At 35.3% G+C, this 26806-nt stretch overlaps 1 protein-coding gene across 2 annotated transcripts in view; it reads left to right on the plus strand.

The window, feature by feature from the left end:
- Positions 1-21654, plus strand: part of CPSF160 (cleavage and polyadenylation specificity factor 160) — a 284561-nt gene extending 262907 nt beyond the window's left edge. For both annotated transcript variants that reach the window (XM_089809086.1, XM_089809085.1), the window contains exons 24-26: positions 18887-19072; positions 20632-20993; positions 21143-21654. In XM_089809086.1, coding sequence (XP_089665212.1) covers positions 18887-19072; positions 20632-20993; positions 21143-21257 — 663 coding nt within the window. In that variant the 3' untranslated portion in view covers positions 21258-21654. The remainder of the gene's footprint in view (positions 1-18886; positions 19073-20631; positions 20994-21142) is intronic.
- Positions 21655-26806: the final 5152 nt, after the last annotated feature.

Consider the following 26806-nt stretch of genomic DNA (forward strand, 5'->3'; position numbering starts at 1 on the left):
AGTAGATTATATTGAAAACCATATAATACAGACTGAAATGGAGGTCTCAAATGAACATTGCCATCAAATAGACAATCATTACAATCTTATTTCCCAATCATATATGAAATACCTCTATTACTACAAGTTTATCTTTTGAATCTTCATAATTATGCCCAACTATGAACTATGTTGTGAATCCACCGCCAATAATGAATTGAGTTTCTGTCCAACTCACCAAGAAATCGTGAAGATTTTCATCCTCAAGCTTTCAAATTGAAAGCCAAATCTTCCCAAAATTCTCCAAGAGAAAACAACAACCAGACATAAACCAAGCATATCCAAAATAAGCCTCTCAATGTTCTTTAATGCCATTTCCCTACGACTCTTCATTTTCCTTCTGCTTGTCTCTTGATATTCCTTTCCTCTGTCTCTTTATTTCCCCTTTTAAATGTAAAATTAAGGAAATAATAATAAAATGACCTATTAGTTTTTACTAAAGTTGCCATTAAAATCAAATACTTTATTAAATAATAAAATAAGTTTTCAGTAAATTTGATGCAATTTGACAACCTAAAACTTAATTATTTAATTGACTTCTAATATCCCAAAAGGGGGACATTATAGTTCTCCCCTCCTAAAGGTTGTTTTCTCCCAAGCAATCTACACCTGCCTGCTGAAACCAAATGCTTGGATCCCATATCAATCTTTGAAAATTTGCTTCGCAAATCTGCTGCACTACTCTGATGTAAATATTACCTTACCCAGAGTTGTGAAGCCACTCATCACAATCCCACTGATGTAAAGCACCAAACGTGGCAATCCTAAAATTCCAAATCATCATCTAGTCACAACTGTCAAATATGAAGAGACAGGAGTATCTCAGATACCTATCAACACCAAACAACTCTCTTAACTCAATGATCTCTCACGAAAGTCCAAAACAACCATCATAGGCACACAAAAAGACATATCGGTCCATCCTAAGTTGCAGGTGTAAACTAGAATGATGTCCATCTTGCTGAGAATATCACTAGTGATGATGCAACTAGTATATCCATGGTGGGAGAAAATAAAATCTCAACACTGTACCAATCTAAAACAAGGAATAGATGAACCCAAACTTCCAAAACTATCCATCCAGCTGTTTTTCCTAAGGACTATGCTAAAACCTTTTTGATTAGGAGTATAAAACCTTCAACTAGCATACATGTAATGGTCCTAACCCAATGTGATAAATATGAGATACTTCTTCACACAACATGCTCCATGATGTTTTTTCTCCATTTATTACATGTCCTCTCCAAATGCGATGTAGAAATGTTGTCATGAAACCAAAATATGGTTATAAGCATTGTAGACCATTTGGTACTTTACACCTCATCACATTTCTTTTTATTATACCTTAGAAAGGGAAACTATGAGAAGATAGATGCCCTCCAAGAATGCACAAATGCAGTGAACTGTTGTTACAAATCTGAAAATCAGAACTTACCTTTACCATGTTTTGTAACATTTTCTTGGTCAACTCCTACATCATTTGCCTTGTTGTGTTGTACCATAGAAGTGGCTGCTATAGAGGATTGATTTTCTTTGAAATCATCATGATCAATGTATGAAGGATTTCCATGAACCATGCCAACACCTGCCTCAAGGAACGGGTTATCAACAAACCTCAAGAATGCACCTTTCCCATCGAACTCATGCACTGACAAGTCATCAAGTCATCATCAGCATATCTATAGGTTGGTTCATTCACCTTACGCTCCTCTTCTATTGTTGTTGTGAAATCATCCCAAAGACAATCTACATTTGTATCTTTTAACATATTTTTCTTCATTGGGTGGTTTGAAACTTTTTTCGCATGTAGGCTGATTAATGACCAGTGAAAACTTCTCATAAGGACTTCGAGATACTCCACTTGTAGTTGCATCATGTCTTTCGATCTTGTTTTGTGATGTTGAAGTGGATTGCCTTGATTGGTACAATGACAGATTATGCATTATTTTTGTATGTTGTAGCGTTCCTCTTTAACTTTGAAAGGTCTTCCATTATTTTCTCCGAGATAGATACCTTTTCCCTTGTTGGTGAAGCGGGAAGGAAAGTAGGTAATAATATTCCATTCTTAATTTTGACCATTGATGTCATTGGCAACTGAAACAAACTGGTTTCTATCCTCAGAGCTTGGAAGATACTAATGTAAGATGCTACCCATGTTTTGACCCAATTTTACAAATCAGCTACTGCAGAATTCTGTCAAACAGTTTGCATGAAACCAAGAATATTTGTTTCCCAATTCCTTCACTGCAAGATCCATGCTGGTATACATGCCAAGAAGTATATACTATATAATATTAGTTCATCAGGAAATCAGCATCTGCTCCAAAATCCTTTAAATATCATTGGGAACTAGTGATCTTTTACAGATTTTGACTCAGAAACATCAATCCAAGAGCAGTTTGAATCCTTGATAAGCAGTTTACAACATTTGCAAACCCCTAGGTCCTATACAAAGGGGCTCAACACATTAAGAGTGATTTTTCCTTATTAAATCAATACTTTCTAATACAGATAATCTGTTAGGGCATGCTCTTCTCTGAACATGTTTCTCTTCTGAAATTAAAGAACTCGGAAACTGCCCTGGTCTTTGTGAATCATAACTCAAAACTACTGCTTAGCTGTCACTACACCAATCTCACTAATATTAATAAATATCTTAATAGGAAACTTGAATGCCGATGTGAGCCAATTCACCTCAGCCTAAAATTAATCTTAATGCCACTGGATGCCTACGTGTCATGTTTGATGTAATGTCCCCATTTTAGAATGACCATGACAATGGATGGATTTAGCATATTACTTGGTCCCTGTAGGCTAAAATTGGTGATTAGAGGACCTTGATGAGGGTTTTAGCTCCCGCTTGGTGGGACTTGCTATTTATAGTAAGTCAATGGATGGTTTTGATGATCACATATGAGTTAGAGGAGTTGAATGATACTCTCAGTTTTTATTTTTGGCTTTTGATTTAGGCTCCAAGAATCTTGCGAGTGTCTATTTTTAGTAACTCACTTCATCAAGTTCATTCATCGCCTTTCTTCATTTTGATCACTCGTGCTGTCAAATTTTGATTGTGATACTTCTTTAGTCATTTTTGTAAGATAGGTGAATTACGATTATTATTTAGTGAAATACACTGAAGTTGCTATTTTTGTTGTTATTATATATTGGCCCCCTTAGTGTCATAGCTCGTTGGAACCGGATTGAAAAGATTTAAATCTTGGGCAGATAAAACAATGAAGTTGTGTCACAATATCATAATATGTTTGAAAAGGTCATTTTTTTGGAGCCAAAATGAATTAATAAATTGTATTATTCAATAATATGCCTAAGTATAAAGGAAAGGGCTTTTAAGTGAAAGGTGTCTTGAAGAAGTTATCATTATTCATTATAAAAGCAATGCTTTGTGAGAAAGGAATTCATTCTATTGCTTATGTTATTTTATTGTGCACTTTGAAAGAAGGGTTTTAACAATGTTGGAGAACTGTGAATTCTTCACCATTTCAGCACTTTGTATTTGTGAAAACACCAGGTGAATTGTGTTTTATCAGCTGAGTATTGGTCTGAGATTCATCTAAGGATTTAATTAATTATCTAACTGCATTTTGGAGACGCAAGTTTTAATGCACAATTACGAAGTTCTCTGCTCTCTTTTTATTGCAACCTATTGCACTACACTGAGTGAATGAATGAATATGTGATCCAATTTTTTTCTAAAGAAGATGAATTAGCAACCTATGAAGACATGACCAAGTAAACAATTAAAATAAAATTTAAATTATGTATCTTGAATCTTAGAATTTCTAGGAATTTATGAAGACAATGTAAGCTAATCGTAATTCTTTTAAACTTAAATTTTCTTGTGATAACACTTTGATTGCAAGGGGCTGCAAAGTTGGGAATTGGCCATGGAGGTACCACCAACTACTAGCATCCTTCCTAAACCGACGACGAAGGGCATCATTACTTAAATTTTTGCATCCACAAGTTGTATGAACTCATCCATAGTCAAATCTTGAATATCATGTCAAGAAAGAGTCTTTTTAATGCTGCCTTGTATCCATTAGACACTTCTTAATCTCTATAGGGTGGAAGCCTTTGTTGGTAGATCAGTTTATTGGGTGCTACAGTATTTTGGCGGCAATGTATAGGCAAACAAATGTAGAGGAGTGCTTGCAATTGTTTGAAGAGAGTCTCTTGAGGATCTTTCTCGTTTTCATTTACAATTTTCTTGATCTTCTCAAGCATTGAGTCTATGCTCCAAGGCAAGGCCTATCCATGTATGCATACCTAAGCATGATTGTAATGGGCTCGGTGAGCTTGATGAGATATTCCACACGTTCCCACCACAAGTCATCCAATATCCAATATTTTGGATGCCCTCTCACTGTTGCTTTTCCTCCATATAGCCCAATTGTTCTTGATTGTCATATTGGAAAATGCCTCTTTCACTTCCACAAGTCATCTCAAGACGATTACATTTGATGCAAAATGTGTTTCAACAACCTATAACATAAAATAGAGCAAAAAAATACAACAATTAGATTCATACTTCAAAAACGAATACACATCACACAATGAAAAAGTTGGAAATTATAAGATACTTTTTAAAAAAAAAAATTAAATAACTAACTTGAGTTCAAGTTTACTTACCTTTAGCAACTCTAAACGTGAGAACATTTTGAATATCCCTTGAGTCATGTGGTTTGTGATGAACATCTAGATGTCCTCAACTTCTGCATACACCTCCTTGATCCACTCAATACTCTTCCCATTCTTTTGTAGCATAAAATTGAGTGAATGAGCTGCACAAAGTATCCAAAAAATATGTTGGTATCTCTCTTCAACCAACAAGCCAATAGCTCTACATTTTTTTGCGTTGTCCGTTACAACTTGGACAATGTTTCTAGCACCTACCTCTTTAATGGCAGAGATGTGAATAGTAGCTATAAATTGCCCATCTTTTACTTGCCCCTCACAATCCACTGCTTTCAAAAACATTGCCCATTCAAGGGACATCGTCAAAACATTTATCAATGAACGATCTCTAGCATCTTTCTACACATTTGAAACAATTGTTACCCCTGTCTCAATCTGTGAATCTTTGATGAGCTTCAATTGCTCATTAATCAACTTGACCTCTTGATCCAAAAAGGTGTTTTGCACTCTCTCAAAACTGGGACCTGAATTCCCTACAGATGCTTCATTGGCACTTCTCAACATCCTCTTGAAATATGGAGAGTGAACAAAATTAAAAGACAACCCATTTGCATACAAGCATCTGGCCACATCAATGTCAGCAATTTCCCTACCCTAGTTTTTAAATGCAATTTCTAGTGGTTCCTTTTTTTGTGTCGAAGGGGCGCTTCATTTTGAGAATTAGGGGCAACTGAGATAGTGTAGAAGGAGTGATCTTCAATCACAACATCTATGGTGGATTTCATTCCCTTTACTCATTTTCTAGTTTTATTGTCCTCAATGGTATTTTACCTAACTTCATCTCTCTCTTCTGCATCCTCGTGCTCTTGAATATATTTTAATACTAATGAATTTGGCATAAGGACATTTCTTTAACTCCTCTTCCTAGGTATCCACACAAATGGCCCACTATACAATAATATGAACTATTTCATTCTACATCACATCCCTAACATTTTCGATGGAAACCACCACCTCCCAGTCAAGGATGTACAATATCCACATACTTCCACAAAGGAGAATCAGATTGAGGTTCTATTCTTTTTGGGGTGTTGACATTGCCTAGTGAGGAAGAGGTAGATCCCATTGATGTTCCTTTTCGTATGGCAAGAAATCGTATACATATTGAAAATGATATCTTAGGGAGTGTAACATCCACTTTTTCCCGATCTTAACTAACAACTAACATATCAAATAAATACTGTTATTACTTCACTTTCATAGGAAGACAGTTATATCAGTTACATTCATGTGAATGAGATTAATGGTTACAATCAGTTAAACGGAAATCTCATAACTAACAATTGAAAACACCATCAATGAATTTACTATGGAAATAAAAATCTATATACCATGGAATTTGGAACCGAAATCAATCTAGGGATGCTTCTGCAAACACCCAGGTTAGTCCACAAATACCACTTAGGATCAAATGATGATTACTATCCAATATCTCTATATCAAAATCAAATAACGATTACGATCAAATACCACTCTATCAATTAAGGCATCAATTACCATTGGATCATTTAGGGCATCACATACCACTATATTAATTAGGGCATCAATTATCATTGGATCATTTAGGGCATTAGATACCACTATATCATTTGAGGCGTCAGATACCACTGTATCATTTAGGGCATCAGATACCACTGTATCATTTAGGACATCAGATACCACTGTATCATTTGGGGCGTCAGATACCTTTGTTTCATTCCGTTTCTTCCTATTGCTAACTATGGCAATAACATGAGATTAGAAGATATACTCATAATCATTATTGTTATAAATGAAAGATTGAAATAACAATCCTATAGATATATTCCATATTCAGTTGGAAGATCAACTGATCTAACTGGTTGCAAATTATATTGATGAGAAAGATTGCTTTCAATAAAGGAAAATATCTGAAACGATGATATATAATAAATCCATTTTATCTTCTTACTTGAATAAACATCACAAAAGTAAAATACCTGTTACCAATAAATGTTTGAATGCTCATCTTTATCTGATGCACGTCCTGACATCTCATGGAAAGGGGAAACATTGTTAGGGGCTTAACCTCCCAACCCCGGACCTTAAACTTATCCCCACACTTTCTTTAATTAGAAAGGCCCTCCCTACCCGGAATAGACATAGAACACCTTGTTAGCCATTGAGCATCCTGGTATCTAATCACACCACTTGACTTGACAACAAGAGAGAACAATAAACATGATCATGCATGAGCTATTAAATGATTCCTTTTAAAAATAATAAACATTGTTATGTCACATCTAATTCTATTTCATGTTATTGCAGATTCCTTTCTCTCACCTCTTCACCCTTTTCCTTGGCTATACAGTCGGGTGAGTCCCAAGTGATTGAATCTCAGAGCAACCAGCTCTTTGTGTTGATCCTCAACTGATATATGAATATTATATGTTTCCAACTCATCACAATTTGTGATTCTGAGTAATGTAATATTTAAGATTTGCAATAAAAATATCATTTGATTTTGACTTTCAATGGTAGAAATAAAATATGATATCATGTCATGGTTACTTGGCTTCTATTTATCATAAACAGCTCTATCTTAGAAATGGTCTATCTAACGATATTTAAGCAAATGATTTGTATCATGATATAAATTGTAGCTTACTACTGTATAATTAGAATGCAGCAACCACTAATAAAGAAAACATATTGCAATACTTGGGTTTCTGTTAACCACATAACCTGATATAATCTGGAAAGAAGATGAAGTCTTGCTGGACACTTAATCAAACCGCCTCACTCTTTATAGTAGAGATTCTTGAATGCCAATCTCCAATATGAATAATGCTCACAATTTCAGCAAAACTATGTATAACAAGGAAATCGTGGAAGGGAAAACAATGCAATGGCTACTAGATGGTAATTGTAGAGGTATTGAATGCTAAGAAAAACATGGTTGGGTGATATGAAGGAGTTGGGTGAAAAGCAAGGAAGTCGGACGCTTCAATAGGGAAGTCGGGTGATGGAAGAAAAAATGAAAAATATTCCGCCTCTCTCCTCAACTGTGGTGATTCATGATTCATACCCATTTACCCAGTGATGGTGATGCTTCTGTGACCGATTCTTTTCTGACAATGCTTCCACCCCTTCGGCGTGCTTCCTACAAGAAAATTCTCCGCGGTTAAATCATATTACCATAACAAGTTATTTAATTATAAATAATCATAATGGCTAACCGCCTTTTCAATTCTATGAATTCGTGATAAATAATCAACTAGCATGTTATCTTCACATGAAATTATAATGACTAACCATCTTACCATTTCGCAAGATTATAACAAATTTAACTTTCAACTGATTTCATGTGAACTTCAATCGTCTATATGAGCATTTTAAATTAGGTCAAAAATTGGGATGTAACAGTGAGAACAATGGCTAGATCTTATTGGCAATGAAAAATAATTTTAAAAAAAAGTTTAAACAAAACAAAAGGAAATGGAACAAGAACTTACCTCTTTCTACCATTGTACAATTGGGAAGGTGTAGGAATGAGGCACAAGCACTTGAAGATAGCTCACAAACCTATCTTCCAACTCCTTGCACAAACAAACTCTTGCTCAACTACCTATTTTCTCTTTCTCAAGATAAAATAACCTGTTTGCACACCACAAATGAGTGTCAAAAGCCAACCTATGCCATTTACATTCACTTTTAGGGTTGTGGAACTCAAAAAACTATAAAATATGTCTAAAAATGACTTTAAAGTTTGTCCCTTGGGAAAAATTCAATGTGGTTCACATGAAATTCAACTTGTTAGAGGCAAATTCACTTGGATCCATTTTTGGCTAGGAGGCATTTGCCTAGGTTCGAACCATGGTCCCAAAATTCAAACCAATCTTCTAACTCCTTGCACAAACAAACTCTTGCCCAACCACCTATTTGCTCTTTCTCAAGATAAAATAACCTGTTTGCACACCACAAATGAATGTCAAAAGCCAACCTATGCCATTTACATTCACTTTTAGGGTTGTGGAACTCAAAAAACTATAAAATATGTTTTAAAATGACTTTAAAGTTTGTCCCTTGGGCAAAATTCAATGTGGTTTGCATGAAATTCGACTTGTTAGAGGAAAATTCACCCGGATCCATTTTTGGCTGGGAGGCATTTGACCGGGTTCAAACCATGGTCCTAAAATTCGAACCCTTCTCGAATTTCTTGGCAAATGGGCCCCAAACTAGGTACTAGTTTGAACCTAGACCTGGTTCGTAGGCCAAACCTGTGAACAAGGATAACTAAGTCTCTATTTAATAAGTTAATTGCATATTGCATTTGTCATTGTAAACATTTGCAAATTTCTTTTAATAAAAAAGTTGGTGTGGGTTGTGAGCTTTTACTCTACATTTCAAGCTTTGACATTATATAAATTGCAAAACTTCAAAAAAGACAAATTCTTCAGCATTGTTTTGGAATGAGCCAGCAAGGCTCATTATAGTGGTAACAAAGCTTGCATGATAAGTGTTTGACAAATTGTCAAACCACTAGAATTGAAGTTAGAACTGGTTGGGCTCATTACACTGGTAGCAAAGCGATTTCCTATCATTCTCGATGATATGGAAAAATATTTATTTTTATCCTGTTCTTATTTGAGTGACCAACACTCTTGTAGTTATTTCTAATATGGACAAATATAGGAAATCTAGTGAATATGGAAACCAATTAAATAGTAGGGATAGTCTCAAAAAGCAAACAAATGTCCTGGTGGAAAGTATGGAAAAGCTTAGACAAAATTCGAAAAGGATGGATGCAATACTCTTGAATTCGATAACTCAGATAATTGTGCAAGGTATATGGTTTCCATTTTTAGAAAGACTCCCTCATCGAGAATACAAGAAGAGAAACTGGAGTTTTGCACAGGTGGGATTGTAGTCTCCCTCTTCTAGTTTCTAGTAATGAACACTGGAACCTCTAGTTGCTTTAATTCTGCAATTGTATCCTCTTCCTCAATATTCAATGTTTTGATCTTAATTGAATTCTTCACATTCCCTCTTAATATAGAACTATATATTTACATATTTTTCCTTTTTTTTAATCTATACCTCTATCATGGATCTTCTCTTATTATTCTTATCAGTACTTGGTACCCATACTAGATTGGTTTTTATCGAGAAGAAATGAAAAAGCATTTAAAAAACTTATTATGATTTGTCTTTAATGTAATATGATGATTTGTCTTGAGTTTTTGTTGGAGTTTTATTGGTGTGCCATTTCAGAAGTGAAAGACCTTCCCTACTTGGCCAGTACCTGTTTTTCCCTCGTCCATACGTCGTACAACCTCCACACTCACCATATGGCAAGATTGCTTCCCCTCTGACTCTATATGATTGTCTAGTAAAGGTGCAATACACCCTTTTTATCCTCTGTATGGTGACCAAGCCTCATCTTTCTGCATATGATGACCAGGCCTCACCTTCCTCCGTACGGTCAGTAACATCCTTTGTACAAGTTGTCTCTTCTACCACTGTCCACCTTCAATACCAACATAAGGTACATCAAACCCACCATATCGCCTCTTCAATATACCGTATGTCCAAATCCAACACCATATATTACTTGGTCCACTATACTAATCCTTTCTTTCCTTCTACAACATCATTTTTCTACTTTGCACTAGGTCGTTTGTCTAGGATATTATAGTGGTATTAGAGTTGGTGATCCTGTCAACTTTTGGACAGTGAATGAAAGTTAATAGATGGAAATGAAGATGGGTCCCACTTAGTTGATAGAATGGGAGATTCACGAGAACACACTCCCGCCGAAGTGATGGTGTTACCGAGGGAGCTCTCAAGGAATTAGACATAGATTAATGACACTCGATAGCTCAATGAAGGAACATTATGAAAACTAGCCAAAGGCAAAATATTTGGTGAACAAATGGTCACAACAACAACTCAGTTGCCAGACAGGCAAATTCACATCTAACACATTCTCAGCCTTTCATGCCAGCTTTCTTTCACTAGTGGAGGTACCTCACAGAGGAAGGGAACCAAGCTTTGAGGAAGTACAAGAATAGTTACAGGAAGATTATGGAGGAATGCAAATATGGAAGGGGATATATCATACAAAGATTACGCGGAATTAAGAATGAGATACTTAGGTAGTGGCAACCATGGGTATTTCAATGATGATCTCAAAAGAAAATTAAGGTGAATCGGTTGCCATTTGATGGATTTGGATGAATATCTGCATAGGCATGCGTAATGAAGGGAAACACCTACTTCTAGCTCAACACGATTCTAGAAGAGGAAGCAATTAAATTTGCCCCACTCCATTTGGAAGGAGTGGTGCACGAATGGTGGCATCACAACATGGTTACTCTCGAACATGACCGAGTAAATACTTATGTCGAGCTTACGGAAAGACTGATAGATCGGTTCAATGGCAATGATCAAAAACTTAAATTTAAAGAATTAACATAGCGAAGGCAGATCGGGTCAATCGACAATTACATCACGGAGTTTCAAAGACTCTCTATAAAGGTAAAGGTTTCAATCTTGTCATCCTCTCAAAAGCTATCAAGAAGGCTCGAATCATGGAATTATCATCAGCCTTGTATTCTTTGAGTTATTCACACACCAAACCATTGTTGGTTCCGAAGAAAAAAGACAACAAATCCCCATTGAAGAAGCCTATGTTGGATGAAGCCACTAGACAAGAACTCAAGAGGAGAAAATTATGTTTCAACTTTAAGAAGCCGTGGGAACTAGGGAACAAATATTTAAGGAAAGGAAAAATACACTACTTTGAGATTATGTCACACAGTGAGGAAGAACCAGAGGATTCAACACTTGAAGGGGTTAATAGACGGGAGGTTAGCCCTAATTGTATAGAGAGGATAGTCGCACTCATGCGACATGGAGGCACCTCGCTCTCGTGAGCAGCTCGAGGTGCACATTTTTTAGGGTACAGGGAACCCTTCAAGGATAGAGAGTCATAGTAATGTTGGACAGTTGAGCCACTCGTAATTTCATAAACTCATCAAATTGTAAAGCGTAGGCACATGTGGGTTTCCAAGTCAAGGTAGTTGGAGGAACACTTTTATCATGCAAACACCTAGTTCTCCAACTAACTATTACCATGGGCAACCACCTGGTGGGAGAGGACTTTTTTATAGTGGATCTGGATGACATGGAGGTTATTCTTAGCATTTAGTGATGGAAATTCTGGATGAGTACACAGAGCTTCCAGCGGATGGACTTCACTTTTGTAGTTGATGGAAAGAAGGTCGTCCTCACGAGATGGCGAATGAAAATCTGAAGGAGGTTCTAGCCCGTCGGATGAAGGCTATCTTCCAGGATGACAATGTTGTCATGGCTGTACATTGCTTTGTTTCGACTAAACCAATAAAAGGGCAATAGGTGTACTATTAAGGTGATGAGCCTCGGGTCATTTTGGATAAACATGATAGGGTTTTTGTAGACATTCTACCTAGTATACCTCCCCATCTTGGTTTTGAGCATATCATTGAATTGGAAGCTGACAACAAGCCAGTCATCACCATGCCATACTACCATCCCAGGAAACAATTTAGAAACTTCTTGACAAGGGATGGATCTATCCTAGTTCTAGCCCCTTTGCATCATCAGTGGTGCTAGCGAAAAGCATGGGATGTTACGTATGTGTGTGGACTACCGTGCATTGAACAAAAGGACAATAAAAAATAGATACCCTATTCCCAGGATTGATGAACTACTTGATGAGTTACATGGCACGATTTATCTTTCTAAAATAGATTTTCATTTCGGATATCATCAAATCCACATGAGAGAAAAATATGTGGGAAAAAAGAATTTTTGGTGTCACTAGAGGCATTATGAGCTTCTAGTCATACTACTTGGGTTAACAAATGCACCCGCTACATTTCAGTCTTGTCTGAATTGCATCTTCAACAAACAACTACATAATATCCTGCTAGTATTTTTTGATGACATTCTTATTCAAAGTAAAACATGGGAAGAGCATTTGAGGCATCCAGATGAAGTCCTCATAATCATGGAGGCCTAGACATTGTTTGCCAAGTAATCCATGTGCAAGTTTGGGATGACAAAAATATTATATGTGGGACATGTTGTCAATTGATACGAAGTACAGGTTCACAAAGAAAAGATCCAGGCTGTGATGACCCCTTTTTCAAAATTTTAACCTGATATTCAATTTTAGGCATAAATTAAGAAATCATCAATTTTAAAAACAACCTAAGATCCTTTCTGCTATTAAGTTATGTGAGGAGTTGAGCATTAACATTAATTTATGGGTTTCCATGGGAGATTTCTCCTCATAGTGTTAGGTCATCTTCTCTTCCTGATTATGATCACTCTGAGACAGTAGAATTATGGTGCAGAGGGTGCGTGAAACAAACTCCAAGCGTATCCGACAAGTGCTCGAAATTACTCCGCCTTTCCCCCCACCAACTCCCTATCTCAGGATTTCATAGCTCAGGGAAAGATACAACCTTCCATACTATAATTCAAAATACTTCACAATGTTATTCAAGCCTTTATGATATATGTATTATACCAATATCCTTTGATTGCACAAACAAGCTTGGAAGAGAAGATGACTAACACTATGAGGAGAAATCTTCCATGGAAACCCATAAATTAATGTTAATGCTCAACTCCTCACATAACTTAATAGCAAAAAGGATCTTAGGTTGTTTTTAAAATTGATGATTTCTTAATTTATGCCTAAAATTGAATATCAGGTTAAAATTTTGAAAAGGGGGTCATCACAATTGGTATCAGAGCCTAATCCTGCCATCCTGAAAAAAAATAGTAAATGACAAGAGGAGCAAAAATGAGTGAGCAATTATCTAATGAAATTAGAAATGTTATGGAACAGACAAACCAAACCTTAAAACAACTATGAGAATGATGTAATATTCCCAACACCTAGTCCATGCATTCAAAATTTCAAAGAAAATAGAGACAATACATTTCATACACCTCCCAAATAGCCATCTCTCAAACACCACGATACCTATGCCACCCATTCATGCTTTCTCCACTTTAAATTCATGATTCAAATTTTAGACATTGTCAATAATTGCAAATATAGGTCTACGCACTTCATAATCTCTAGTGACCTTGTAAATAAAAAATATATAGAATTGGAAAGGGATGCTAAGCCAATGATCACCACCCCTTATCGACATCCTCAAAAATACAGAGATGAAATTGAAAGGCCATCCAAGAACTCCTAGCCATGGGGCATATTCAACCTAGTTCCAGTCCTTTTGCATCCCCAGTAGTACTAGTGAAAAAGAAAGATGGGACAATGAGAATGTGTATAGATTATCGGGCACTAAATAAGAAAACTATAAAAAATTAGTATCCCATTCCTAGGGTGGATGGACTTATAGATGAACTTCATGGAGCAGTATATTTTTCTAAAATTGATTTACGTTCAGGATACCATCAAATTAGAATGAGGGAGGAGGATGTTCCCAAGACAGCATTTAGATGCCATTATGGACATTTTGAATTTCTAGTTCTACCTTTTGGTCTCACTAATGCTCCAGCCACTTTCCAATCATGTATGAATCATATCTTCCGAAAACAACTCAGGAAATTCCTCCTCATTTTCTTTGATGACCTTCTCATCTATAGCAAGTCATGGGAAGAACACCTTCGATATATTGAAGAAGTACTAAGCATATTAGAATTTGAATCATTATTTGCAAAAGCATCAAAATGTGAGTTTGGATTAGAAGAAATTCTTTATCTCGGGCATAAGATCAGTGCCAAGGGTGTAAGCGTGGATGAAGAAAAGGTTAAAGCAATAAGGGAATGGCCAAAACCCAAAATCCTAACTCAACTTAGAGGATTCTTGGGCTTATGCAGCTATTACAAGTGGTTTGTGAAAAACTTTTCCAAGCTAGCATCCCCTTTAATTGACTTAACAAAAAAAGGAAATTTCGGATGGAATGAGGCAACACAGGAGGCTTTTGAAGAGTTAAAAGAAAGAATGAGTTCTTGCCCAGTCTTGGCTATCCCAAATTTTACACAACCCTTTGAATTACAATGTGATGCTTCGAGTGAGGGAATTGGAGCTGTACTCATGCAGAACAAATACCCTATTGCTTTCGAAAGCAGGAAACTAACAAAAACAGAACGACACTACTCAATTTATGATAAAGAAATGTTAGCTATCATGCACGCATTGGCGAAATTCAAACAATACCTATTATGTGGGAGGTTCAATATAAAAACAGACCATAATAGTCTGAGGTTCTTCATGAATCAAAAGGACCTTAGTGATCGCCAACAGAAATGGGTAAGTAAAATCCAAGCATATAATTTTGATATTGACTATGTTAAAGGAATCCATAATGTGGTAGCAGATGCTTTATCTAGAAAGGGCCAATTGAATACCCTTACTAGCATCACAGGCGATTGGAAAAGTGAAATTGTTGCGGAATATGCTAGGGATCCAAGGAGTAAGGAAATCATGGAAGGAGATATAACTAATGATGAAATCAAAATTATTGAAGAACTCATACTATATAGGGGAAGAATACTACTTGCAGCAAATTCCAAAGTTAAATGGAAGGTTATGAAGAAATATCATGACAACCCTCTATTTGGACACACTGGATTCTACAAAACCTACAGGAAGATAAGGGAGAGATACTCATGGAAAGGCCAAAAGAAGGATGTTGTAAAATATGTCCGAGAATGTATGATATACCATGAAATAACAACACAGCAGTCAAAGGAAAGGAGACGAAAGGAATTGTGTGTAGAAAGTCACAGCGAATCATGTAGAGAACACGTAATAGTCATGAGAGATTGAGAAGCATATATGCATGAATAGACAGTAGAAGCAATAGACACAACATAAGAGAGATCAAGTAAATTATTGAAGAATCATAGTGCATGAATATTATTTGGATTGTATAGCTACACATCATAATGGTTTATCAAGGTTTCACTCACTTGTTTATTGGGAAGCAAATTGTATCGTGCATTTAGGGACATGAGTCTGTGCATTGAACAAATTATGGCATGTATTATTTGTTCAGAGAGAGAAAAAGAAAAGAAAAAAGCACAAAAAATAAATGACCTAAAAAAGGGTCATTACATAGGCCATTCTTGATTGGCCTCTACTAAAAACACTCTCAGAGTTTGCGAGGATTCTTCAAACTATACAATTACTATAGGAAGTTTGTAAAGGGTTTCTCTCAACTCAACACACCCTTGACAGATCTAATGGAGAAAGGCTCTTTTTCAGTGGAATGAATGGGCACAACACATCTTCAATAAATTGGAGGCAATGGGTACTTGTATAGCTCTTGCACTACCAGATTTTACTTAACCCTTCATCATTTTGCATTATACCTTTGAGGAGGGCATTAGTGTTGTATTAATGCATGATCAGTACCTGATAGCTTTTTAAAGTCAGAAGCTCACAAAGGGAAAATGACTATACTCCATCTATGATAAATAAATGTTAGTCATTGTGCACACCCTGACCAAGTTTTGACAATATCTAGTGGGTGTGAGGTTTGATGTTCATACCAATCACAACAGTTTGAGACACTTCTTGGAACAAAGGGGTTTGAATGAGAGACAATAGAAATGGGTAAAGTAATACATGCCTTTGACTTGGATATGGAATATGTAAAAGGAAAGAATAATGTCGTGGGAGATGCTCTGTCAAGAAAATTGGCCATCTGTTCGTTATCCCAGATTTCAACTTATTGGTAAGCATACTTGTTGGTGGGATACTCCAAAAATACTTTTGCGTGTATGCTAATGGGTGGCAACATTCAAGACGACCAGTACAATGTAGTTGATGAGATCATCTACTACAAGGACATGACACTTGGTACCTGAATCCACTCTAAAACATAAAATCTTGAAAGAAATGCATGTGTCATTGTTGGCCGGACACCTCAGATTCCTTGAAACCTATCAACAAATCACAAAGAGGTTCTTGTGGACAAGGCTTAAGAATGATGTGTTGCAATATGTGCGGATATCTACAATGTATCAACAAAAAAAATCTGAACACACATTACAAGTGGGCTTGTTACAACCCTTGTGAATACCTAGATTGAAGTGGGATAGTAGTTCCATGCACTATATCACTGGACTTCCAAAGATAAATAGAAGGGATTTCATTTTTGTGGTAGTTGACAAGCTAACGAAGTATGCAAATTTCTTCACCATCCCCACTAAGTTTTAGGCCACACAAGTGGCAGACTTATTCTTCAAGGAGGTTTTCTTCCTACATGGGTTGCCCTGAAACATAGTCAGCAACAAGGACAGTCGTTTTCTTAGCACCTTTTAGAAAGAACTATTTAAGTTGGCAGGGACTAAGTTGTCGCCAAGTACCATCATTCACCCCCAGACCGATGGGCAAACAAAAATTGTGAACAAGTGGCTAGAAGGGTACCTACAAAATCGTGTCTCAGCCAAACAATAGGCATGGGTCAAATGCCTACATCTAGGGGAACACTGAAACAACACAACCTATCACATGTCGATTGGGGTGACACATTTCAAAGCACTTTACGGATATGAACCCCTTTCATTCGTGGACATGGTTTTGGGCAACAACCATGCACCTGGGAAAAGGACTGGCTACAAGGACATGACATTTTTGAGGTTCTTGAAAGAAAATTTGTGGACACAAAACTAGAAAAGGATATATGTTGACTGACATCGAATTGAGAGAAGTTTTGAGGTTGGTGATCTGGTATATTTGTGCCTCCGACCGTATAGGTAGTCATAGCTGACAGTAGGAGGCAAAGAAAAGATGAGGTCGTGTTTCGATGGTCCATACCATGTAACCTGCCACATAGACAAAGTTGCCTATGAACTTGAGCTGCTATAGGGAAGCTGCATCCACAATGTCTTCCACGTTTCTTGCCTGAAGAAAGAAGTGGGGCAAAACATCACCGTATTTGTCGACCTGCCACCTCTCAACAAAGAAGGGAAACTCGTATTAGAACCTGTCAAAATCCCTGACATTAGGGAGAAGAAATTGAGGAACTGCACCATCAAGGAATACTTGGTACATTGGAAGCATTTGCCCCTTGACGCCCCCCTTGGGAAGGTGAACAAATTCTACAACATTTGGCATTGCATATGCTTGAGGGCAATGCAAATTTTGGGATGGGAGGATTGTTATGTTCCTGTCATAAATTAAATAAAGATTTTTTTAAAATTGTTTATGAGATCGATTGATTTAGTATATCTTAGACCCATTTTTTTTTAAATTATTTCGTAGGTTCTTGTCGTGTCTTGTGTCAGCACTTAGTTTCTCCCTCGATGGGGTATTTATGTCTGTTGGGTTGATTTATTTTAGTATGTGACTTGATTTGTTATTTGATTTGTTGGGTTGAAATATTAAAAAAATTGTTTATGAGACCAATTGATTTAGTATATCTCAAACCCATTTTTATTTTAATTATTTCATAGATGTTTTTCGTGTCTTGTGTTGGCACTTAGTTTCTCTCTTGATGGGGTATTTATGTTCGTTGGGTTGATTTGTTTTGGTATGCGACTTGATTTGTTATTTGTATTGCGAACCAATTGGGTTTTGCTAGTGTGTCATTTTGGAAGTCAAAAACCCTCCCTACTTGGCTTATTGCAGTTTTGGTTGATGTTACCCTTGCCCTACTCTTCCTTGGTTTGTTTTGCTCAGATCTTGTGAGTCCGAGTGCCATCTTTGTTTGCAACTATATTTACTGCTTGGTGATAACTGGCTAATCTGAATCGATCTTATTTGGGCATCCATCTTGTTTGTGTTTGTATTATTTGGAGCTATATTCAATAATATTGGCCTTTGACATTCAAGTTCTATTATTCTCTCCTCTATTAGAAGAATGAGAGTTTAGTAAAAGGGACAAAAATAAATCCAATTTGGAGTCATCAATGTTTCAAATTCTTTCCATGTTTTTAGAAGCTTTAGTCCCTTCTAATCACTTTCAAGAGAATTCTTGACATCCAAATATAGCATAGATCCTGCTATGTACTTTAAAATTGTGTAAATTATATCAAATAGTCTGCCTCAGCTGATTTCAATAATGCTTGAACCAAAACTTTAGATATAGTTTTCTTAAGTCAAAAACATCGTATTTGAACATATGCCCTTTTGTTACAGGTAAAGACGTTTATCTTATTCGGTGATGTACATAAAAGCATATATTTCTTAAATTGGAAGGAAGAAGGAACTGCACTAAATTTGCTAGCAAAGGATTTTGGGTTACTCGATTGTTATGCTACAGAGTTTCTAATTGATACGACTACTCTGAGTCTTGTTGTTTCAGATGATCAGAAAAACATCCAGGTAAATGTGACAATCTCCTTCAAAATGCATGTATAGATTATTATGATTGTATTTTATTGGGGATTTTTGTCATTTTTTGTACAGTAATTGTTTCTGGTTCAGATATGAGTGTTGTGATTATTCGCTAAACTGTTTCTCTGGTTTGCTTTTTCAATTGCATTTATTTTGTTTTAATTCATAAAATAACTGTATTTATCAATGTAGCTCATGAAGATCCTTCAATTATCACAATTGCAAATATTTGCATGGTCTTTTCCCAGGTCAAAACTTCTACTCAAGGTATACTACAATAATTCGTACAGGGAAATTGTCTGACTGGAATTATTAACCTACCTGTAGAAGTTGATTGGTGGCACCTTAAACCTTCCAAACTAATGCGAGTTCTACAAGAGAGCAAATGGCAAGAATAGCTTGCTTCATTATGAAGATCGCTTGATTGAATATGAAATATACAATGAGATTTCAGTTTATGAAGGCAAGATAAGAGGGTAGGACTAGACAGGATGTTAACATGCGTCTTAATCCTAGATAGTGAGACAACTACCTAAATCAATTATTTAATGGTCTAACTAGAATTAAATAAAACTAAAAGTCATAAAGATAAGATATTATATGATCTAATCTAAACAACTAAGACTTTTAGAATAACACCTAGAACCTAAGCCAAGTCATGTGAATAAATCCCCATTACGAACTAGCTATTTACAACACCTTACTAGGTACAAAACTTTATTCACACCAACACTACCTTGATGTCATCTCTTGATGCCAAACTATAATGAAATATAGGCATGTAAACATCCATTGTTGATATTTGGTTTCAAAGCTTTCCCTTTCTATGCAATTCTAACAAATTTGACCAATCTTTAGAGCTTTACATTCGGTTTCATTCCCGCCATCAAGAGATTTTCATCTGGCTTCCAGCTAAGGTTGTTGGATTTTATACTAATTGGAGAGGCATACAGGTCAATTTTGAATTGTTAACAATTAACAATTAACAGAAATAAGTTCAACTTTATCCCTAGGGGCATTGCATATTAAATGATACGTGGCAACAACTTCTACGAACACTCCAGGTCCAATAAAAGCATAGCAACCAACTAGGCGCAATGGTTTAGTAAACGTGATTGCGATTAAAAAATCTCACGCATATCTCAATATTATTATTAGAATTATATGTCGTGCAAATTCATAGACCTCCATCCAGTGTCATAAACATCCCTAATCCTACCAAAACAAATTCTAGAGATTTTACTGTCAATATAAGATGTCTATGTTTGCATTCTCTCAAGGCCTTGATGAGTACCACTTTCAACATGCTTCTCTCGGTAGTCTTAGTCCAAGTAAATAGATCAGTAAGGCTGGTGTGATGACTATAAAGTTCTAATTAATGTGATGTGGTCCCTTCTCGTCTGAGTTAATGACCAAATATTTTATTCTCTTTAACCCATCATCTTCTTTGAGCTAACTCTCGTGCATAACGTTATTCAAATGTGAAAACAATTACCAACTACAACGAATAATGTCTGACATGTACATTTGGCAATTTATTTCATCAGATATTCTACTATGCACCCAAAAGCATGGAAAGCTGGAAAGGTCAAAAGCTTCTTCCTAGAGCTGAGTTCCATGTGGGAGCACATGTAACAAAATTTTTACGATTACAGATGCTTCCTACTTCACTTTCTGACCGACCAAATCGCTACGCCCTTTTATGTGGCACGCTTGATGGAAGCATTGGATGTATTGCTCCTCTCGATGAGCTGACTTTCAGGAGGCTCCAAACATTGCAACGCAAACTAGTAGATGCTGTTCCACATGTGGGTGGATTGAATCCAAGGGCATTCAGGCAGTTCCGTGCTAACGGGAAGGCTCATCGGCCAGGGCCCGACAATATTGTGGATTCTGAGCTGCTTTGCTAGTATGTGAAATGTCAACTTGTATATGTTTTTTGCCATTTAAATAAGTAGAAGATTTCAGAGGCTGTAAAACTAATGCTTCTTAGGGAACGTTGTGAATTAACGGCATTAATACTTGTTACTTATGAAATGATGTCCTTTCTATTAACAGCTATGAAATGTTACCACTTGAAGAGCAGTTGGAGATCGCAAATCAAATTGGGACTACACGGGGCCAAATTCTCAATAATGTTAATGACCTCAGCATTGGCACAAGCTTCTTGTAACTCTGTACAAATACTGACTGAATCTCGATAAATGATTGTCAAACGGGAATCTGCTTCTTTTGCAGTTCTACATAAAGATAAATAAAAAATTGCAGTAAAGAAGCTCCATTTCAAATACTTCTAATGTATTATGGAACTTATTTTGATTAATTATACATTTGGGTAAAAGTGTAATTGTAAGCTTCTGGAGAGTTAAGTGGGTGTTGCCACACATGGTGTCCCTTTCTCATATAGCTTCTGGACTTCGACACTAATGGAAAACAGAAGCACAAGTCTCGTCTCCCAATTGCACTGGTTTGATAATGGCTGCATTAAATAATTTTTTAGTTTGTTTACCCGATTCTGTTTGTAAGATTCCAGCTATTTAGTTGAGAGTGCTCAAACATTTTTTTTTAAATATTCTATATTTGCAGTTTGTGCTTATGAACAAAATTTTAGAGGTTTGGAGCTTAACTGTCATAGTTTCTTCTTCTGAGTAAATTTTGTCTAGCAAATTCTACTGCTTTTCTTTTCTGGTAAAGCTTAACTGGTTCATTTGAACAAATTCTAATATAGGAATTTTAGGTGCTTTCAAAGGTTTGAAATTTTACTGGCTCCATTGTTTGGTTTCTCCTGAAATTTGTTTTGTAAAATTAATTGGAGTAGTTATTTGTTGAAAAGATGTTTGAGCTCAGAAGAGCGCAGTCATGGCTGCCCATCTATTGCATATGCATTTGTTCTCATTCTAAGAAACCAGCATTCACGACTTTGTGTGCAATAGGGACATCAAAGAGTAGAAGGTGAATTAGGAAGTATTTTGGTTAAAATTATTTTATATGTTTCTAGTACACTAGGTCAATTGGTAGGTAATTTAGCAGATGATGTGGCTTATGCAGCAAAGGTCTTAAATGCAGAAGCAATATTTAAATCAACTATGTATCTACTTATAGGAAGACAAACAAAATTGTAAAAAAATTTGGAAATGAAGATAATTAGCTGATGTTGCCAATAGGGATAGAGGGGAAAGGTGGAGATAAGAATAGGAAAAGGAAGGTGGAAAGGGGTGAAGAGATGATAGCTAGGGGTATGGAGATGGAGATTGAGATTAAAAGAGAGTGGAAATGATGATGAAAGAGATAAATATAGAGTGGGAAAGAAAAGAGATGGAGAGAGATAAAAATAGGGGTGAGAAATGATAAGATAGAAATAGAGGGACAGATGAAATAACATGGAAAGAAACAAACATAGATGCAAAGGTTTATACAGATGGGGGTGGGGATTCAAGGTGGGATAAGGATAGAGATAGACACGGTAATAGGGTTTGATAGATTTAATTTTCTAAGGTCCTTCGTGTATTTTGTGTAACAAATTTTGTCACTCAAAGATATGAAATAGTGAAGTGTGTTTGTAAGTATGATGTGCAAGAAAATGTTTCATTGATTGAATACAAAAGAAAATATATTTAATACATAACAAATTTTGTGATGTGTGATAGTGTAGAAAAATATTTCATCATCCCTTGAAGAAGCAATATGCAAAGTGTGAAAGTTTGTGGAAGAGGTTGGAGTCTCGTACAAGAGATAGTGTCTCTGATTCAGTTGGTGCTTAATAGTGGGATTGGTGTCTCTAGTAGGTTGCTATTGTAAACACTTGAAAACGATCAATTGCTTATATGTAATGACATTATTAACGTTCTTAAATTGTTGAATAATATTCATTATTTAATCCATGTGTCTTTCTAGGTATATTCTATGATCAATTTAATAAACTCTTATTTATTTAATCATCAACTATTCTTCCAAAGCTAACTCATACTAATTTTCAATTCATTAATTTGTTCTATTTTCTAACTATTCAATAACATTGTTAATTCTTACCGCAACAATCATGTAAGTCTCAATCAATTTAGTCAACTAATTATTTTAAATCAGTTTTTTATTCTTTATAATTTATGCAAATTGCATGCAGTTAGTTCATGTATCCATTCAGTCTTCTAATCAATCAAATCAATTAATATTTAAATCAAGTCTCTTAACAAATCATCATCTCAATTATCTATTCAATCAATCATGTTAACATAACAATCAATTTAGTTGAACTTCCACTCCTTTTAAGTTTAACTCTTCAGTTCACTTATCAATCAATTCAACTCTTCAATCATAGATTTGATTGAAACCCTAAAAATATTATAAATAGAGAGCTAATTCGCTCATTTTAGTAACAACAATTTATTTGAATTCTTATGTTGGTGATTCTTGAGCTCAATACTAAGAGCCCACATAATTCATAAGAATAACACTAGCAATTTACATATCCATGTTGGTTGATGTTTTGATTTTGTGCTTATTGTTTATCTTACATCATTTCTTGAACTAGAAATAATTGCACTAATAAATCACTTTGTGGTTCAAATTTGAATGTTATTGCATGTTTCTATTGGTTCAAAATACTCTATTACAAATGGTGAACTCGATATGAACCACTTGGCTTCTTAAATCTATTTGCATGCATGTGTGGTTTCTATTGGATATTTTCTTTTGCATGTATGTAAATTTTGTAGGTATTACATTATTGAATATTGGAAAGATCTCAAAAGATAAATCATTTATCTCTCATTTTCATCAGGCAGCAAAATCAAATGATTTTGAAAGATTTGGTCATATTTTTCTATCTACTTTGAATTTTGCAATGGAATTTTTTTGGCGGGATTTTGCTCATGTTTAGAGCCTATAGATTGAAATTTAGAACTTTTTGAACTACTTTTATTTTTTGATGTTTTTGATGAGATTTCATAGATAAAAGAGTTTCTAGGCACAAATCAACATTATTCTTTGCAAAACTTATATTTTTTTGAAAGGTCTCAATGTTCTCTGTGATATTTATTTTAATGAAAAATATTTTCAAAAAAAAGGTCTTCAAAAAATGCTTTGTTATGGTAAAATCAGTCCCTAGGACACAAATTATTTTAAAAATTTGTAGGTTGGCATTGATATAAGTAGCTTATATCCAAAAAAATCAGATTTTTTGGATTCATTTTGTGTGATATAATTTTTTATGGTTTTTCATTAAAAAAAATTATAGGAATAAATCATTGGCTTTTTGAAAAAAATACACTTTTAGAAAGGTCTTAAAATTATGTAGGGGTTTTGTTGCAAAAACAATAGATCTTTGAAAAATGATATGTTTTGATAAAATGGGTCTCTAGGACACAAATCAAGGAATTTTGTAAAATTCTTACATTTTTCGAAAGCAAATTAATTTTTAGCAGGGGTTACTTGTCATTTTGGAGGGGTGAGTTAAGCATTCTCTGTTTGTGGGCATGCAAGTGGTGACTGATTTGTCAAACATGTTATTTTTAAACTATAAATAGCATTTGATAAAATCAATTTTGGTATTTTCTACTTCAATTTGTCAATTGTTGTTAAACTTCTAGGTCCTAGTCTTTTTTAGTACTAACATTTTTCTTATTAGCATTTGTCGTGGTTAACCTTTTATAAATGTAAAAATTCATTCATTTTTCATTTGGGCTTAAAACAAATAGTGTATGCACTCACATCATCTTTCACACTTCATTTTGTGCATAAAATGGGCATGGATTAAAATTGAACAAGACAATCAGACACTTGATATTGGTGCTTAAAATTGAACAATACAATTCTCGTATTTTGTTTAGGCTTAAAACTAAACCCTTGTGTTTGTGGATGGTAGAATAGCTCGCATTTGATTTTGGATTTTAATACAATTAACCATGTGTATTGTGTGTTTTGTGAACTTGCACATTTTGTTTAGCATAAAAATCATTTTTCTTTTTTCTTAAAGAGGCCTATTTGGAGGCGTGATTAACCTCCAAAGAACAATCCTTAAACTAGCAAATCCCTCTGACTGGTATATAAATAAAGGATTTCTATAATACTAGCCTTATATACTCAAACTTGGGTGAAGTGCGCTAATGATAGCATGAATTAGGTGAATTATCCCTAAGTAGCCAACATGGTCAACTAGGCTCTTAAGCAAGTCACACACATACAAGCTAATTGGGGAGATGTGAGAGACCTTATTAGAGCCCTGACAATTAGTAGCCTATCTAACTTACCTTTAGAAATTGTCATAATCTTTGTGCAAGGAGAGTAAAGAATCTCCACTAGAGACACCCAACATAAGTATCCCCTTGAGCATTTGGAGGTGGCTAATACGACACATGAGGTCTCATTGTGTAGTCTTCTCCAACCATATTTTGTTTAGCTCTCAGAAAGGTCAAAAACACAAGCGCCCTCTAAGGGAGACATGGTTGTGTGAGCTGGCAAAATATCTGAATTATGGGCAAAGGTTTTGATGAATATGCCAATTCCTTAGGTACATATTGCTTGATTGTCTTCACTTGTGATTGACCCCATGAAAACTTTGCATGTTGAAGAAGTTATTGAACATACACTAACATTTTATTGTTTAGTCTTTAAGAAGCCACTAATTGTGAGTTGTGCTTGAACACCAAAACCAAAAATGAGCATCTAAAAATTGAGTCCTACCCAAAAACTAAAAATTCATACCAACAAAAAACTGAAAACTACGAATATTTGTCCAACATAGAAACTAGAAAGTTGAACAACACTTTGTCCTATTGAGAATACATTGATCATTCTTCATGGTTCCTTGTGGTTAGCATACATAGATAATCATTATCTTGCATTTAGAACCTTTACGTGCTTTGCATAATCATCATTTTAGCCTAAAAAATTCTAAAAAATACAAAAATGTAGTTTGCATATCTTAGGGAGTTATTTTCCAAATCAGGAGGCACATTTTTCTAGAGTATTCCTTTAGTGGTCATGCATATTGTCTTGATTTCACCAACATCATTTATATTCACTGGCCTTGGCTTAGGTACATTGCATTTGTCTCTGGCATACATTCTTATCCCATCTTTGTTCTTTGAAGTCTTAGGATATCTCTACCCTACCTTCCACTAGCTTCGCACAAAATGCTTCCTTAGTCACTACATCTTCCACCACCATTGGCAACTTGTATAAGAATACCCTCTTTCTATTTTCCTTTCACATCTACCTCACCCACCACCACTGTAGTACTGTAGACACTTAAAATTGTCCTAAATACTATATTAATTGATTTAATATTTCCCTTGACACTATAATTGATTACTTATTTATTTATTATATTTGTCATATTCTTCTACTTATTTAATTAAATAGATTCACCTCCCTAAAGTATTTAAATTTAATTTATATGCATTCCCTCTAATGTGTTAAATTTATTTAATGCATAGTGCTCCATAAATCCCCTTTTAAATAAATTCCAATTTATTTAATTCCCTCCACTTTATTACATTCTCTAATCTTGTGATTAAGTTAAATCTTATTTAATTTAATCTTTATCCCTTCCTAAAACCTAGTCTACCACCCATCACTCACATCCTTCTAAGTCTACCCATTAATTAATCCCACTTAATTATCCTAAACACCTTTTAGCTCCTAAGTGTTTGCTCACACGTGTGAACAACTCAAGATCCAATAAAGCTTCCATTTTATTATTTTATTCACACCTCTTGTCCCCCT

The sequence above is a fragment of the Cupressus sempervirens genome, chromosome 11 (genome assembly GCF_028749045.1).
Source record: "Cupressus sempervirens isolate cs-2001-9-10 chromosome 11, ASM2874904v1, whole genome shotgun sequence".
Taxonomy (NCBI): Eukaryota; Viridiplantae; Streptophyta; class Pinopsida; order Cupressales; family Cupressaceae; genus Cupressus; species Cupressus sempervirens.